The 15,141-nt window shown below is 41.9% G+C and overlaps 1 protein-coding gene and 1 long non-coding RNA gene across 2 annotated transcripts in view; one reads left to right on the top strand and one right to left on the bottom strand.

Moving 5' to 3' along the window:
- LOC140190574 (uncharacterized) overlaps positions 1-8,498 on the bottom strand; it is a 65,519-nt gene extending 57,021 nt beyond the window's left edge. Inside the window, exon 1 of the long non-coding RNA XR_011883635.1 lies at positions 7,974-8,498. This is a non-coding gene — a long non-coding RNA (uncharacterized lncRNA). The remainder of the gene's footprint in view (positions 1-7,973) is intronic.
- LOC140190572 (beta/gamma crystallin domain-containing protein 2-like) overlaps positions 7,666-15,141 on the top strand; it is a 74,943-nt gene continuing 67,467 nt past the window's right edge. The window contains exon 1 of the mRNA XM_072247249.1: positions 7,666-8,416. Within this exon, the coding sequence (XP_072103350.1) occupies positions 8,193-8,416 (224 nt within the window). The 5' untranslated portion in view covers positions 7,666-8,192. The remainder of the gene's footprint in view (positions 8,417-15,141) is intronic.

Below are 15,141 nucleotides of genomic sequence, written 5' to 3'. Positions count from 1 at the left end.
GAACTGAATATGCCTGAACTCTTCCAACTTTTGTGTTTTATATTTTGTGATTTGCCCTCTTTTTATTGCTGTTTGCACGATTTGCTTTTTTTGTGTGAGGGGGTATAGTTTGATGTTTTTCTTTGAACAGGTTCCATGGTTTTCAAACACCCTGCCTTTCAATCCACCTGGCCTGGCGCTTAAATCGTCCAAACGCCGGGTCATTCCTCGCACTAAGACCTGGGCCCTGTAAGTTTCCCCCGTTGATCATAAAATGCCGTCACTCCACAGATGGCCGTAAGAAAAATGATTAAGATTTTGCGCAATCTTGTACTTGCTTTAGAAAGCGCCAAACAATCTATCTGAGGAGAGACTCCCTCCCTCAGTCACACCTGCCACACACTGTCAGTCATGCTTTAAAGGTCACAGCCGTGACAGAATAATGGAGAAAACACCCACTGTAGGAGTGATAATTAGAGCACACAGATTGCAGGATAACAAACAAATCTTCCAGATGTGAGTTTTTCCACACACTGAGTTGCTAAGATCCTGGAGACACTGGATGAAAGGAAGGTGGAAGCAGATTTGATTCACTTTGAATGGGGAAGGAAAATATATAGTAATTTTTCAGAACTATGAGGAAGTCTAATGAATTGACTGTGATACAATTAGCTCCCTTTGTCTGCTTGATATATCAGATTTTCATCTCTCTGTGTGCATTAGCAATGAAATCTGACTGTCCACAAAGTGTTAGGAACAAACTATCTGAACAAGTCAAAATTCATCTGTAGTTATGTTGAATTGTAAGGAATACTTCGGTGAAATTACAGGAAATTTTGAAGTTTTCTGATAAAATTTCTGTGTGCCTTGTATTTGGCCCTTTTCTGGCTACCTTTTGGACCCTCAAGCTTGCTTCACATTGAACAGGGTCACAGCTGATACAACATTCCTCAAGATTCAAAGTACATTTATTATCAAAGTCTCCAACCCTGATATTTGTCTTCCTACCGACAGCCATGAAACAAAGAAAACTATGGAATCTGTTCAAAGAAAAACACACACACACACACACACACACACAAACCAAATTGTGCAAACAGCAACAAAAAGAGGGGAAATCACAAAATATAAAACACAAAAGTTGGAAGAGTTCAGGCATTTTCAGTTCACCTCAGTTCAGTCTAGCACTGTGTTGGTCATTATCTGCAATCTGTCCCGATCAAAGGTGCCCAAAATATCAACAAAAGGAGGAGGAAGCAGATACACATCATAACGTGAACTCCAATCCACAAACCACGTCACTTAAACCTTGCCCAAGGCTCCGCTACCACCCTCTGAATGCATCAAGGGGGAGAGAGAGAGAGAGAGAGAGAGAGAGAGCGAGAGAGAGAGAGAGAGACCGTTCGAAGGCAGTCCACCTTCCACTCAAACCCATTTTCCTGCCTTTTCTCTGTGATCCTTGTTTCCCTGTTGGTAACTTGGAAAACGAAGCACGCAAGGAGACCACTTGGAGTATTGTGTTTTTGTTGATTCTTTGGAAGTTGTAAAAATGGACAAACTGGTAGGGGGTGAAATGACCACCTTGCCAAGAAAGCAGCTATTGACTAGATGTGACATCAATAAGCATCAATAGTTCTATCACATTCAGGCTTGGGCTGAAAAGTAGCAAATAATACTTGTGTCACTCAAATGTCAGTCAATGCCATCTCCAAACAGTAAGCATTTAGAATTGTCTTCTTCAAACTCCCAAGTCACCTGGGTTCAATTCCTGCCACTGCCTGTTTAAGGAGTTTGCACGTTCTCCCCGCGACAGTGTGGATTTCCTCCGGGTGCTCTGGTTTCCTCCCACAGTCTAAAGGCATACCTGTTGGTAGGTTATTTAGTCATTGTAAATTGCCCCATGATTAGGCTAGCGTTAAATTGGTGGCACAGCTTGAAGAGTCAGGCGGGCCTACACCATGCTGTGTCACCCCCGGCACAGGATCAAAAGAGGCTACGGAAAGTTATAAAATTAGTCAGCTCCATCTTGGTTACTAGCTTCTGTAATATCCAAGATACTTTCAAGGAGCGGTGCCTCAGAAAGGTGGCATCCATTATTAAAGACCTCCATCATCCAGGACATGCCCTCTTCTCATTGCTACCATCAGGAAGGAGGTACAGAAGCCTGAAGACACACACTCAGTGATTCTGGAATGGCCTCTTCCCCTCTGCCATCTGATTCCTAAATGGACATTGAATCTATGAACACTACCTCACTTTTTTTTTAAACATTATTTCTGTTTTTGCACTATTTTTAATTTAACTATTTAATTTACATACTGTATATATACTTACTGTAATTGATTCACTTATTTTTTGTTCTACATTATCACGCATTGTACTGCTGCCGTTGAGTTAACAAATTTCACGACATGTGCCAGTGATATTAAACCTGATTCCGAGAGGGTTTTTCCTATAGTGGGAGATTCTAGGACTGGGTGGGGGGCAGTTGCTGGAGCACCCAGGGGAAACAAAGGTGGTCACAGGGAGTACTTTCAAACCACTTTATAGCAGAGGTGAGGAGGAATTTCTTTAGCCAGAGGGTGGTGAATCTGTGGAATTCATTATCATAGATGGCTGTTAAGGCCAGTCGTTAGGTATATTTAAAGCAGTGGTTGATAGGTTCTTGATTAGTAAATCTTCTTTTGCACCATCATCTTTGGGTCCTTTATGCAGCTAATGCAGGAGAACACAGTGCTTTACCTGTATTCTAACTAATGGACTGGACCAGCTTTTGATGTTTCTTTTTCATATTTAAAAACTCATACTGTCATTAAATTTGTTGTTAAAGACTATAGCCTGGTTTGTTTGAGAGGAATGGCATAAATACTTCCAAACAGAATCTTCTAGAAGAATTAAGTAGGTGGTTAACATCAGTAACAATGCAGAATGATATATTCCTTTGCTGTAATTTTGTTCATTCTTTCATTGATTTGTCACATGCCGTGTCATATGACGTAGGTGATCATGGTGACCATGATTGCTCTTGACAAATTTTTCTACAGAAGTGGTTTGCCATTGCCTTCTTCTGGGCCGTGTCTTTACAAGACGGGTGACCCCAGCCATTATCAATACTCTACAGAGATTGTCTGCCTGGCGTCAGTGGTCGCAGAACCAGGACTTGCGAATTGCACCAGCAGCTCATACGGCCATCCACCACCTGCTCCCGCTGCCTCGTGACCATGATTGGGGGGGAAAGCAGGTGCCACACCTTGGCCAAAGGTAACCTGCAGGCTTGCGGTGGGAAAGAGCACCTTACACCTCCTTTGGTAGAGACGTATCTTCATTCCACCACCCTAATTTACCACAGGTACATCAAAGTCTGGAGTCTTGCCATCAAGTTGTCTAAAGTAGAATTGGAAAGAATTTTCAAACTTGTCAGAAGTTTAAAATAAATGCTGACTAAGGAAGTGAAATTAATACAGATTATATTTTTGCCACAGGCAGGAGATTGAACATCATCTAGTTACACGATAAAACGTCAAGTCAGCCAAAAAGCACAAGGATTGGCCAATCATGACTGTGTGGGCGTATATTTACCAGAATTAAGAAATAATTTGGGAAGGAGATTTATCAAATCATGCCATTTTAAACTTATTTAAGAGCTAGACTTAGTAAGGTATACATTGGGATCACAGACTCCCAAAAGGGAGTCCATGCACAGGCCTCAACATCATTCCAGCATTTTGACAATGCAACTTACATAAACGGTTTGCATTTCTTCCAAGAACATCAACTCAAGGAGATTTTAAGTTGACGCAGAAGCCTCCCTAAATCTGACTAACTGGTTGGTGACAATTAATCAAAGGTAAGGATATTTTAAGGGGCAATTACAGCAAATTGATTAAAACTGGCAACTATTAAGGGAAATGTTGACACTAGCGTCACACAATAGTAATAGTGATGTGTTTTCAAGTCAGAGATTATGCTGTATTAACAAAGGACAAAAAATGTGACAATGATTGAATTATAAATGTTCCCATTGCAATTGCCTCTCACAGATTCAATGGTTTCAACCCTGGTCTCTGGCACTAATGTGCATGGAGTTTGGAAGTATTCCCTGTGACCATGTTTGTGTCCCCTAGGTGCCTCAGCACCACCCTCCCCCACCACAGAATGCAACGGTTTATGTTTTGGAATGTTAACTGGCCACACTGTAAATAGCCTCTTGTGTGTGGTGCAGGGTGAAATCTGTGATAAGTCAATGGGGAAGTGAGGGGAATAGAATGAAATTAGTAAAACATTGACTGGTACAGGCACCATGTCTGTGCTAAACATGGCACCAATTTAAACTAACCCCATCTCTCCGCACAAGGTCCACATCCCTCTATTCTCTGCCTGTTCTAAATCAGGGGTCCCGAACCTGGGAACCACTAATCCCTTGATTAATGGTATTAGTCCATGGCATAAAAAAGGTTGGGAACCCCTGCACTAAACACCAGACTTTACTATCATATTTGTTTCTCCCACTTCCTCTTGCAACATGTTCCAGCCACCTACTGACCTCTGTGTAAAAATAACTTGTCTCACAAATCTTCAAACTTTCCATCTTTAAACTTAAACCTATGTCTTAAACCTATTCAGTATCTGAGAAAAGGACTCTGTTAGTTTATCCTGTAACGTCAAAGCCAAAGTAAATTTATTATTTAAAGTATGTATATGTCACCATATATTTCCTTGAGACTCGGCTTCTTGCAGGTATGTAAAAGAAAATAAAGAAATACAATAGAATTTATGAAAAACTCTACTTAGTTTCTCATAAATTCATATTTATGGATTGCAGTGGTTTTCAGACACTGCAGTTCTCCGTTTCTGTTTTCTGCTTACACCTTTTGTAATTGCTATTTTGCACAATTTTGATCCGGCACATTGACACGGATTGGCTCTGCAGCTTACAGCCAAAGAACAACACAGTGCTAATTTGAACTGAACTACACTGAACATTCCCAAACTATTTCAAAGACTTTATGGTTTGATATTGACTTTTTTGCAGTTTGTGTGACTTGTTTTTTGTTTGCACGTCGGGTGTTTGGTTTTTTTTAAAAAAGGGTTCCACGGTGTTTCATTTTTTTTGTGTGGCTGCCTGCGGGAAGACAGGTCTCAGGGTTATATACTGCATACATAATAAATATACTCTGGATCTTTGATTCTTCAAACCAAGGCTGATAAACAACCAATGTGCAAAAGAATCAAATGTCCAAATAAATATTAGTGAGAAAATGAGTTGTGAGGTCATTGGAAGTGAGTCTGTAGATTATGGAATCAGTTCAGAGTTCCGCTGAGTGAATATTCAGTGGGATTAAAGCAACGATTTCCCTGTAGTTTGGCAGAGTAAACTGACGAGACTCTTTTTCCCAGCATGAAGCCAAATACTGAATGGTATAGGTTTAAGTTTAAAGGGTGGAAGTTTAAAGAGTTATGAGACAAGTTTTTTTTTAAAACACAGAGGCTAGTGGGTGCCTGGAATATGCTGTCTATGTATCCATGATTGTTTTTAATGGAGTAAATACAGAGAAATTGTTAGTGGCAGATTGTCTGGCATTGATTGGCAAAAGAAGTGGGAGCAACACCATACATGCTACATGAGTGATCTGGAAAGCAATGGAACCATGTTCAATTGTAATGTACAAAAAGAGTTTGAGAATTACAGGTCGGGAAAAATATCACATGTTGTAGGGGAAGAGTGGGGGAATTGAAATTAAGGACACTGGTAGACAGAGTGGTGAAAAGGGTGCTTTTAGCATGACCAAATGAGATTTTTCAAGTTTTCATTTGTTTTTGACCCAAGAGAGGTGCATGAAAATGTACGACGTAATTAACCCTGACATTTACAGTGGCATGCAAACATTTTGGCACCCCTGGTCAAAATTTCTGTTACTGTGAATAGCTAAGCGAGTAAAAGATGACCTGATTTCCAAAAGGCATAAAGTTAAAGATAACACATTTCTTTAATATCTTAAGATTACTTTTTTATTTTCATCTTTTACAGTTTCAAAATAACAAAAAAGGAAAAGGGCCCAAAACAAATGTTTGGGCACCCTGCATGTTCAGTACTTAGTAACATCCCCTTTGGCAAGTATCACAGCTTGTAAACGCTTTGTGTAGCCAGCTAAGAGTCTTTCAATTCTTGTTTGGGGGATTTTCGCCCATTCTTCCTTGCAAAAGGCTTCTAGTGCTGTGAGATTCGTGGGCCGTCTTGCATGCACTGCTCTTTTGGGGTCTATCCACAGATTCTCGATGATGTTTAGGTCGGGGGACTGTGAGGACCATGGCAAAACCTTCAGCTTGCGCCTCTTGAGGTAGTCCATTGTGGAGTTTGAGGTGTGTTTAGGATCATTATCCTGTTGTAGAAGCCATTCTCTTTTCATCTTCAGATTTTTTAAAAAAAAGACAGTGTGATGTTTGCTTCCAGAATTTGCTGGTATTTAATTGAATTCATTCTTCCCTCTACCAGTGAAATGTTCCCCGTGCCATTGGCTGCAACACAAGCCCAAAACATGATCGATCCACCCGGTGCTTAACAGTTGGAGAGGTGTTCTTTTCATGAAATTCTGTACCCTTTTTTCTCCAAACATACCTTTGCTCATTGTGGCCAAAAAGTTCTATTTTAATTTCATCAGTCCACAGGACTTGTTTCCAAAATGCATCAGGCTTGTTTAGATGTTCCTTTGCAATCTTCTGACGCTGAATTTTGTGGTGAGGGTGCAGGAAAGGGTTTTCTTCTGATGACTCTTCCATGAAGGTCATATTTGTGCAGGTGTCACTGCACAGTAGAACAGTGCCCCACCACTCCAGAATCTGCTAAAGCTTCCTGAAGGTCTTTTGCAGTCAAACGAGGGTTTTGATTTGCCTTTCTAGCAATCCTACAAGCAGCTCTCTCGGAAAGTTTCCTTGGTCTTCCAAACCTCAATTTGACCTCCACCATTCCCTGTTAACTGACATTTCCTAATTACATTACGAACTGAGGAAACAGCTACTTGAAAATGCTTTGCTATCTCCTTATAGCCTTCTGCTTTGTGGGCATCATTTATTTTAATTTTCAGAGTGCCAGGCAGCTGCTTAGAGGAGCCAATGGCTGCTGATTGTTGAGACAAGGTTTGAGGAGTCAGGGTATTTATAAAGCTTTGAAATTTGCATCACCTGGCCTTTCCTAACAATAATTGTGAACAAGCCATAGCCCTAACAAGCTAATTGAGGTCTGAGACCTTGGTAAAAATTATCTGAGAGCTCAAATCTCTTGGGGTGCCCAAACTTTTGCATGGTGCTCCTTTCCTTTTTTCCCCCCACTCTAAAATTGTACAAAACAAAAATAATACACTAATCTTGCTTAAAATGTTGAAAAGAATGTCTCATCTTTAACTTTATGACTTTTGGAGATCAGTTCATCTTCTACTCACTTAACTATTCACAGTAACAGAAATTTTGACCGGGGCGCCCAAACTTCTGCATGCCACTGTAAATCTATATCGCGAAGAGCCTGCCAAATTCTTTCGGCATCTCTTGAGCAATTTAATCTCACGTTTATGGCTCTCTTTTGTTCCCTTTCCCCTCCACAGAAACGAAATTTCCGCTTTTCCGAGACAGACCTGAGCGGCGACAGAAAGGCTTTGGAAGATTTTGAAAGTTTGGGTAATCGGAGGGAGGGTAGGAAGAGTCTCGTTCTCTCGGATTCCTCCACAGCCCTGCCACGGGTGGTAGTGGCCGAGCAGAGGGAGAAGGGAGCAGGGAATTCAGAAGCCAGTCAGGTAGAACTGCCACACTGCGCGCACACACAAGGTTCAGAATTAGACTGTCAGAATCTATTCTCAAATTCTGGGAGACTCGAGTCACACCCACTGAAACAAATCGTGTACCCAACTTGCAGCATTCCTGACACCCAAAACCAAACAAGTTCTTCGGAATTTGATGCACAACAGAACCACCCTGACTGGGCTGAGGACATTTTAAGTACTCACCTGGAAAGAATAGGGTGCACAGATCAAAGATTCCACAGTTGTTCCGCCCCAGTTTCAGAGGATCATTGTGAATCCTCCAGTCAATCCCGAGATAAAGTTTCCAAGGTGACAAAGACTAGATTGAAAGTCATTATCACACTCTCCAAAGAGGGAGGAGGTGGGCATGCGGGTGGCCTAATTTCGACAGAGACAAGTGACCCAGGGAGACCACAGGTACTAATGGCAGAAAGCGGAACCTCGAATCCGAACGAACCTGCGGAGCCAGTCGCGGAGGAATGCCAGAGGAATGCGGCGAACGCTCGGGAGCTGCCTCTCGCTGGATCCGCCGGGCAGCAAGTGCAGAGCAGAGGACAATCTTCGCTACACGTCCCACCACGTCCCAGCTACCGGGTCCCAGGCTTCAGTCGCTTCCTACCGCCGTCGCCCGCCGCCCAGGCTCTCAGGTGGGTCCTTCCCGCGCGGTCTGCATCAACCTGCTCCTCTCTCGTTTTGTTGCTATGTTTCTGTGGGTAACTCGACGCAGGAAGTAGGTTGTGCAGTTGAAGATTTGTCAGCAGCTTCTCCCCGGGCGGTGAGTCAAAGACAGGAGACCACGTCCGAGTTGAGGATGGCAAAACTCTCGCCCTAATTACAGCCTTCAAGCAGAGTCTGGTTTAATCAAGTTGGAGGGAAAGAGACAGGCACCTCTCCTGCGTCAGAAACTTTATTATTTTAAGGAAAGAAGTTGAGAGTTTGTGGCACCGTTTGGCTGGGTTAAAGGGCAGCGGGGCGGGTTAAAGAGGGTCTAGTTTGACCTTAGTGGGTGAAAGGTCACCTCAGTCGTCTTATAGAAAGTTTCAGGTATTAAATATCGTTAGGTCAGAGGTGGCTAATTACTTCCACCGCAGTCTTGAAATACAGGAATCTCCAATCTTGCGGTATGGGTTTGAATTGTTATTAAAAGGATGAAAAGGGGCAGCGTAGAACAGACACCGATCATTCACTGCAACAAGGAAGCGTCTAATCTATTTGGCTAAAATGTTTTAACATTTGGTTCCAAGTAAAAAGATCAGTATCTTTTTTTTAATTATAATTGCTCTCTTATTCAGATTCAAGTAAACTTTTTAAATGGTCTTGTTTGATGTTGCATTTGAGGAATGTATACTTACAGTGAATTGTAGATTAAGGGAATGAAATTGGATATTATCCAGTAACCATTTCCAGCTGATCCGGTTCCTGTGTGGTTCCATTCCTTTTTGACCAGAGTTTGATGAGACTGACATTCCGAATGACTTCCGAGGGTCACTCACAAAGAAGGCATTTAAATTTCGACATCACTGTTAGTTCTTACATAATGCGTAGTTAGAGAAACAACTTAATTTATTAACAGCCTGCTTTCTTTTCCTAGTGCTGTCAAATATAAAGTCAATGTTATTTTCTTCTTTAATGTACAGAGAATTAGAGTAATACAGTATAGCAGTGAAATAGGCCATTCGGCCCACAACATCCATGTGAACCGGTGAGCACCCATCCATATTGATTCCATCAAGCTGCACTTCATCTGAAAGACCGCAGCAACTTGGGCGTTCAACCAGTGTACAGAAGACAACAAACTGTGCAACTTCTGAAAGAAAACAAAATAATAATAAACAAACAAACAATAAATATTGAGCAAGTGAGTCCATAGGTTGTGGGAATATTTCAATGATGGGGCGAGTGAATAATTCCCTACCTCTTGGATCACTGCCACATGTTGCCTCAACTGGTAGGTAATCTGAATCAGAATCAGGTTGAATATACTGTGAGTTGTGCAATCTACTGTTTTGTTGCAGCAGTACAGTGCAGTACATAAAAGATACTTCAAATTACAATAATAAATGAATATAACAATTACAGCACGGAGACAGGCCATCTCGGCCCTTCTAGTCCGTGCCGAACTCTTACTCTCACCTAGTCCCACCGACCTGCACTCAGCCCATAACCTTCTATTCCTTTCCTGTCCATATATCTATCCAATTTAACTTTAAATGACAACATCGAACCTGCCTCAACCACTTCTACTGGAAGCTCGTTCCACACAGCTACCACTCTCTGAGTAAAGAAGTTCCCCCTCATGTTGCCCCTAAATTTTTGCCCTTTAACTCTCAACTCATGTCCTCTTGTTTGAATCTCCCCCACTCTCAATGGAAAAATCCTATCTACGTCAACTCTTTATCTATTCCCCTCACAATTTTAAATACCTCTATCAAGTCCCCCCTCAACCTTCTACGTTCCAAAGAATAAAGACCTAACTTGTTCAACCTTTCTCTGTAACTTAGGTGATGAAACCCAGGTAACATTCTCGTAAATCTCCTCTGTACTCTCTCTATTTTGTTGACATCTTTCCTATAATTCGGTGACCAAAACTGTACACAATACTCCAAATTTGGCCTCACCTATATATATCTATTATAGAAATAAAAATATATAAATATATTTTATAGATATAATTAAATTAAATAGGTGGTGCAAAAGGAGAGCGAAAATGCTGAGGTAATGTTCATGAGTTGCTTCAATGTCCATTCAGAAATCTGCTGGCAGAGGGGAAGAAGCTGTTCCTAAAATATTGAGTGTGTGCCTTCAGGTTCCTCAACCTCCTGTCTGGTGGTAGTATTAAGAAGACAGCATGTCTTGAGTAATGCGGGTCCTTAATGACTGATGCTGCCTTTTTGAGACATTGCCTTTCAAAGATGTCCTTGATGCTGGGGAAACTAGTACCATGATGGAGCTGGTGACTTTGCAAGCTTCTGCAGCTTTTTCCGATCCTGTGCAGTGGCCCCCATCCTCCAGATGGTGATGCATCCTGTTAGAATGCTCTCCATGGTATATCTGTAGAAATTTGTTGTAGTCATACTAAGACTCCTCAAACTCCTATAGTTGCTGTCATGCCTTCTTTGCAATTGCAACCAATACGTTGGGATCAAGATAGATCTTCAGAGAGATTGACATCTAGGAGCATGAAACTGTTCACCCTTTCCACTTCTGAACCTTTAATGAGAATTGGGTGTGTTCCCTCAATTTCCCCTTCCTGCCAAGTCCACAGTCAGTTCCTTGGTCTTACTGACACTGAGTGCAAGGTTGCTGTTGTGACACCACTCAACCAGCCAATGTATCTTATTCCTGTACGCCTCCTTGTCACCATCAGAAATGCTGCCAACAACAGTTATGTCTTCAGCAAATTTATAGTTGGCATTTGAGCTGTGCTGAACCACATAGCCATGGGTGTAGAGGGAGCAGAACAGCCTGACCCAAGTTCTGATCCGAGCATAATGTCCAATTTTCAGTGTTTCATTAGCTGGCATTTATGACCTCATGTTAAATTATGTTCTACCATTCAGACCCTGAAATACCAGAAAATAGTTAGCAATTTAGATTGATTTAAATTAATTTAATTATTTACTGAGCAAAGCAACATTTGGTGCAGTGCCTTTCTTTATAGAATTTACCATATCTTCAAACTTCATAGACATCACTCCTTAGCATGCCAATGATCTTCCCATCCATCCAGCCTCCTACCATCAGGCAGGAGGTACCATAGCATTAGGACAAGAACTGTTAGGCTAGGAAACAGCATCTTCCCCCAGGCCATAAGACTACTGAACTCCCTGCTACCGTGTATGAATATCATCATATGATCTCATCACGTATGAAGTGCCAGTAGTGTTATACTGTTTACTTTAAACTTATATCATATATGCACCTTATTATTTGTTAATTTATTCCTGATAATATTACTTTAGGTTTTATGTGTCATGTATGTGAATTATATGTGCACCTTGGTCTGAAGAAAGATTTCATTTGGCTGTATACATGTGTAGAGTTGAATGACAATATACAGAACTTGAACTTGCAATATTGTAGCAATGTTCAAAGCATGGTTGCTCTAATTCTTAAACATAATATTCTATTTGTTTTCTTGACTGGTTCTAAAAAGTTTAATTTGTTTACCAAGACAACATGTTAATATACATCTGCTGGACTGCATATGGAGTTAGTCTTTAATAATTTACTGATGCCAGTTTCAGTGAATACTTGGAAAGGAGGAATGAGCTATAAAAATCACTTAGTCACTGGACTATTGAAAGCTGCAAAGTATGGTAGTCTGGAATGGTTTTAGTATTTCTAACCTGCACTGACAATGAGGTGGTTGCAACCTGGCTTTTGGCAAATTTAATTATAAAAAAACTCTATGCAGGAATGTTACAAAGGATTATCAATTCCACAAAAGAATAGCATTTCAATTGGCTAACATGAAGCTTTATATTCATGTGGCAAGAGACAAAGGTTAATCTGCAGGATGAGTCAGTGGTGAAGAAGGCAAATGCAATTTTGGCATTCATTTCAAGAGGACTAGAATATAAAAGCAAAGATGTAATATTGAGGCTTTATAAGGCACTGGTGATGCCTCACTTGGAGGCCTCATGAGCAGCTTTGGGCCCCTCTTCTAAGAAAAGATATGCTGACGTTGGAGAGGGTTCAAAGGAGGTTCAGGAAAATGATTCTGGGATTGGAAGGCTTGTTATATGACGAGCATTTGATGCTCTGGGCCCCTACTCACTGGATTTCAGATGAATGGAGGGTGGGGGGGGGGGAGTCTCATTAAAACCTACCAAATGTTGAAAGGTCTCGATAGAGTGGATGTGGAGAGGACCGGAGTCTAAGACTAGAAGATGGAGTCCCAGAATAGAGAGACATCCATTTAGAATGGAGACGAGGAGGAATTTCTTTAGCCAGAGAGTAGTGAATCTGTGGAATTCAGGAGGCTGTGGAGATCAAGTCTCCACACCCGCCTGAATTTATGGCAGAGTTTTGATAGGTTCTTGATTAGTCAGAGCATGAAGGGATATGGGGAGAAGGCAAGAGACTGAGGCTGAGAGGAAAATGGATCAGCCATGATGAAATGGTGGAGCAGACTCAATGGGCCAACTGGCTTAATTCTGCTCCTATATCTTAAGGTCTTAATCTAGAGGATTTACTGTCATGTTGGAAGCTCTGAAGAAGGCCAGAAGTAAACATCTCGGAGGCCAGACATATTCCAAATGCCATTTTTGTTGGATGTCAATGGTGTATTTTTAAACTTGCTACTGCCTATATTAACTGACTTCAATGTCTCCAATGCCAGGGTGATTTATCTTCCTTTATGTTACTGAGGCAGTTTCCATTATAGCAATAGAAGTAGGGATTGATAATGTAAAATATTGATACCAACCACACACAGATGTTCATTCATTCGTTATGAGCCATGTATAACGTGGCGATCTTGGTCTTTCCATGGCCATGACTGTTGTTTGCAAATTTTTCTACAGAGCTGGTTTTCCATTGCCTGCTAGGCAGTGCTTTTACAAGACCCTGACCCCAGCCATTAGCAATACTCTTTAGAGATTGTCTGCCTGGCGTCAGTGGTCGCATAACCAGGACTTGTGTTGTGCAGCAGCTGCTCATACGACCATCCACCACCTGCTCCCATCACTTCACATGTCCCTGACCAGGGAGACTAAGAAGGTGTTACACCTTGCCCAAGGGTGACCAGCAGGCTAGTGGAGGGAAGGAGCTCCTTTCACCTCCTTTGGTAGAGATGTATCCCCACCCCGACACCCAACACAGATGTAGCAGTGTTTAAAATGTAATAGAAGTTCCAATATAAGGTTATTCACCTGTTCATCCTTGGTCCTTCTCTCTTTGTGCACTTTTCCATTCCCTCCATCTTCCCTTCTCTACATGGCTCCATCTGCCCATCTTTCCCTCCCTCCACCCAACCCCCATATCAGTCTCTGCCCCACCAACTCCTCCTCCTTTTTAGTAATGACAATCTCTCTGCTTCCCTCTGAGAATGCTGGAAGAAACTGTAAAGTCAGTCAGTATCTGTGTCTGTCCTGATGAAATGTCCGGACCTGAACCATCGACTGTTTATTCCCATCCATAGATACTGCCTGACCGACTGAGTGCCTCCAAAATTTGTGCCTGTGTGTTGCTGAAGATTTCCAGCATCTGCAGAATCCTTTGTGTTCATGTGTATCTGAATACATTGTTGCTTTGGGTGAAGATCTGCATCAGCACCAACACAGCTTCTTCATGACTTGCTGAGTTCTTTCAGCATTGTGTTTACTATTCTGGATGCCAGCATCTGCAATCTCTGTTGTTTTCTGACTAATGTCTGGTGTTGCTGTAACTATTAAACATAGAACATAGAATAGTACAGCACAGTACAGGCCCTTCAGCCCACAATGTTGTGCTGACCCTCAGACCCTGCCTCCCATATAAGCCCCCAGCTTAAATTCCTCCATATACTTGTATAGTAGTCTCTTAAACTTCACTAGTGTATCTGCCTCCACCACTGACTCAGGCAGTGCATTCCACGCACCAACCACTCACTGAGTAAAAAACCTTCCTCTAATATCCCCCTTGAACTTCCCACCCTTTACCTTAAAGCCATGTCCTCTTGTATTGAGCAGTGGTGCCCTGGGGAAGAAGCACTGGCTATCCACTCTATTTATTCCTCTTATTATCTTGTACACCTCTATCATGTCTCCTGTCATCCTCCTCCTCTCCAAAGAGTAAAGCCCTAGCTCCCTTAATCTCTGATCATAATGCATACTCTCTAAACCAGGCAGCATCCTGGTAAATCTCCTTTGTACCCTTTCCAATGCTTCCACATCCTTCCTATAGTGAGGCAACCAAAACTGGACACAGTACTCCAAGTGTGGCCTAACCAGAGTTTTATAGAGCTGCATCATTAAACACAACAGGAGCAGATATTTCCTTAAATAAAGCATTCTATCTTTTTTGAGTCTAATGTTTAGACCTATGTTCCGATCACTTCTATTTTAGAAAACTCTGGCTAGGCCACATCTGATGTATTGCATACAGGTCTGGTCGCCTCACTACAGGAAGGATGTTGAGGCTTTGGAGAGGGTGCAGAAGAGATTTATCAGGATGCTGCCTGGTTTAGAGGACATGTGCTATCAAAAGAGGCTGGATAAACTTAGGTTCTATTCTCTGGAGTGACGGAGACTGAGGGGAGATCTGATCAAGGTTTATAACATTCTGAGAGGCATTGATAGAGCAGACAGGGAGTATATTTTTCCCAGGGTAGAAATGTCTCATACCAGGGGGCATGCATTGAAGCTGAGAGGGGGTAGTTTCATAGGGG

The sequence above is a fragment of the Mobula birostris genome, chromosome 30 (assembly GCF_030028105.1).
Source record: "Mobula birostris isolate sMobBir1 chromosome 30, sMobBir1.hap1, whole genome shotgun sequence".
Taxonomy (NCBI): domain Eukaryota; kingdom Metazoa; phylum Chordata; class Chondrichthyes; order Myliobatiformes; family Myliobatidae; genus Mobula; species Mobula birostris.
The sequence above is the reverse complement of the archived record's forward strand: the minus strand, read 5'-3'. Positions and strand labels throughout refer to the sequence as shown.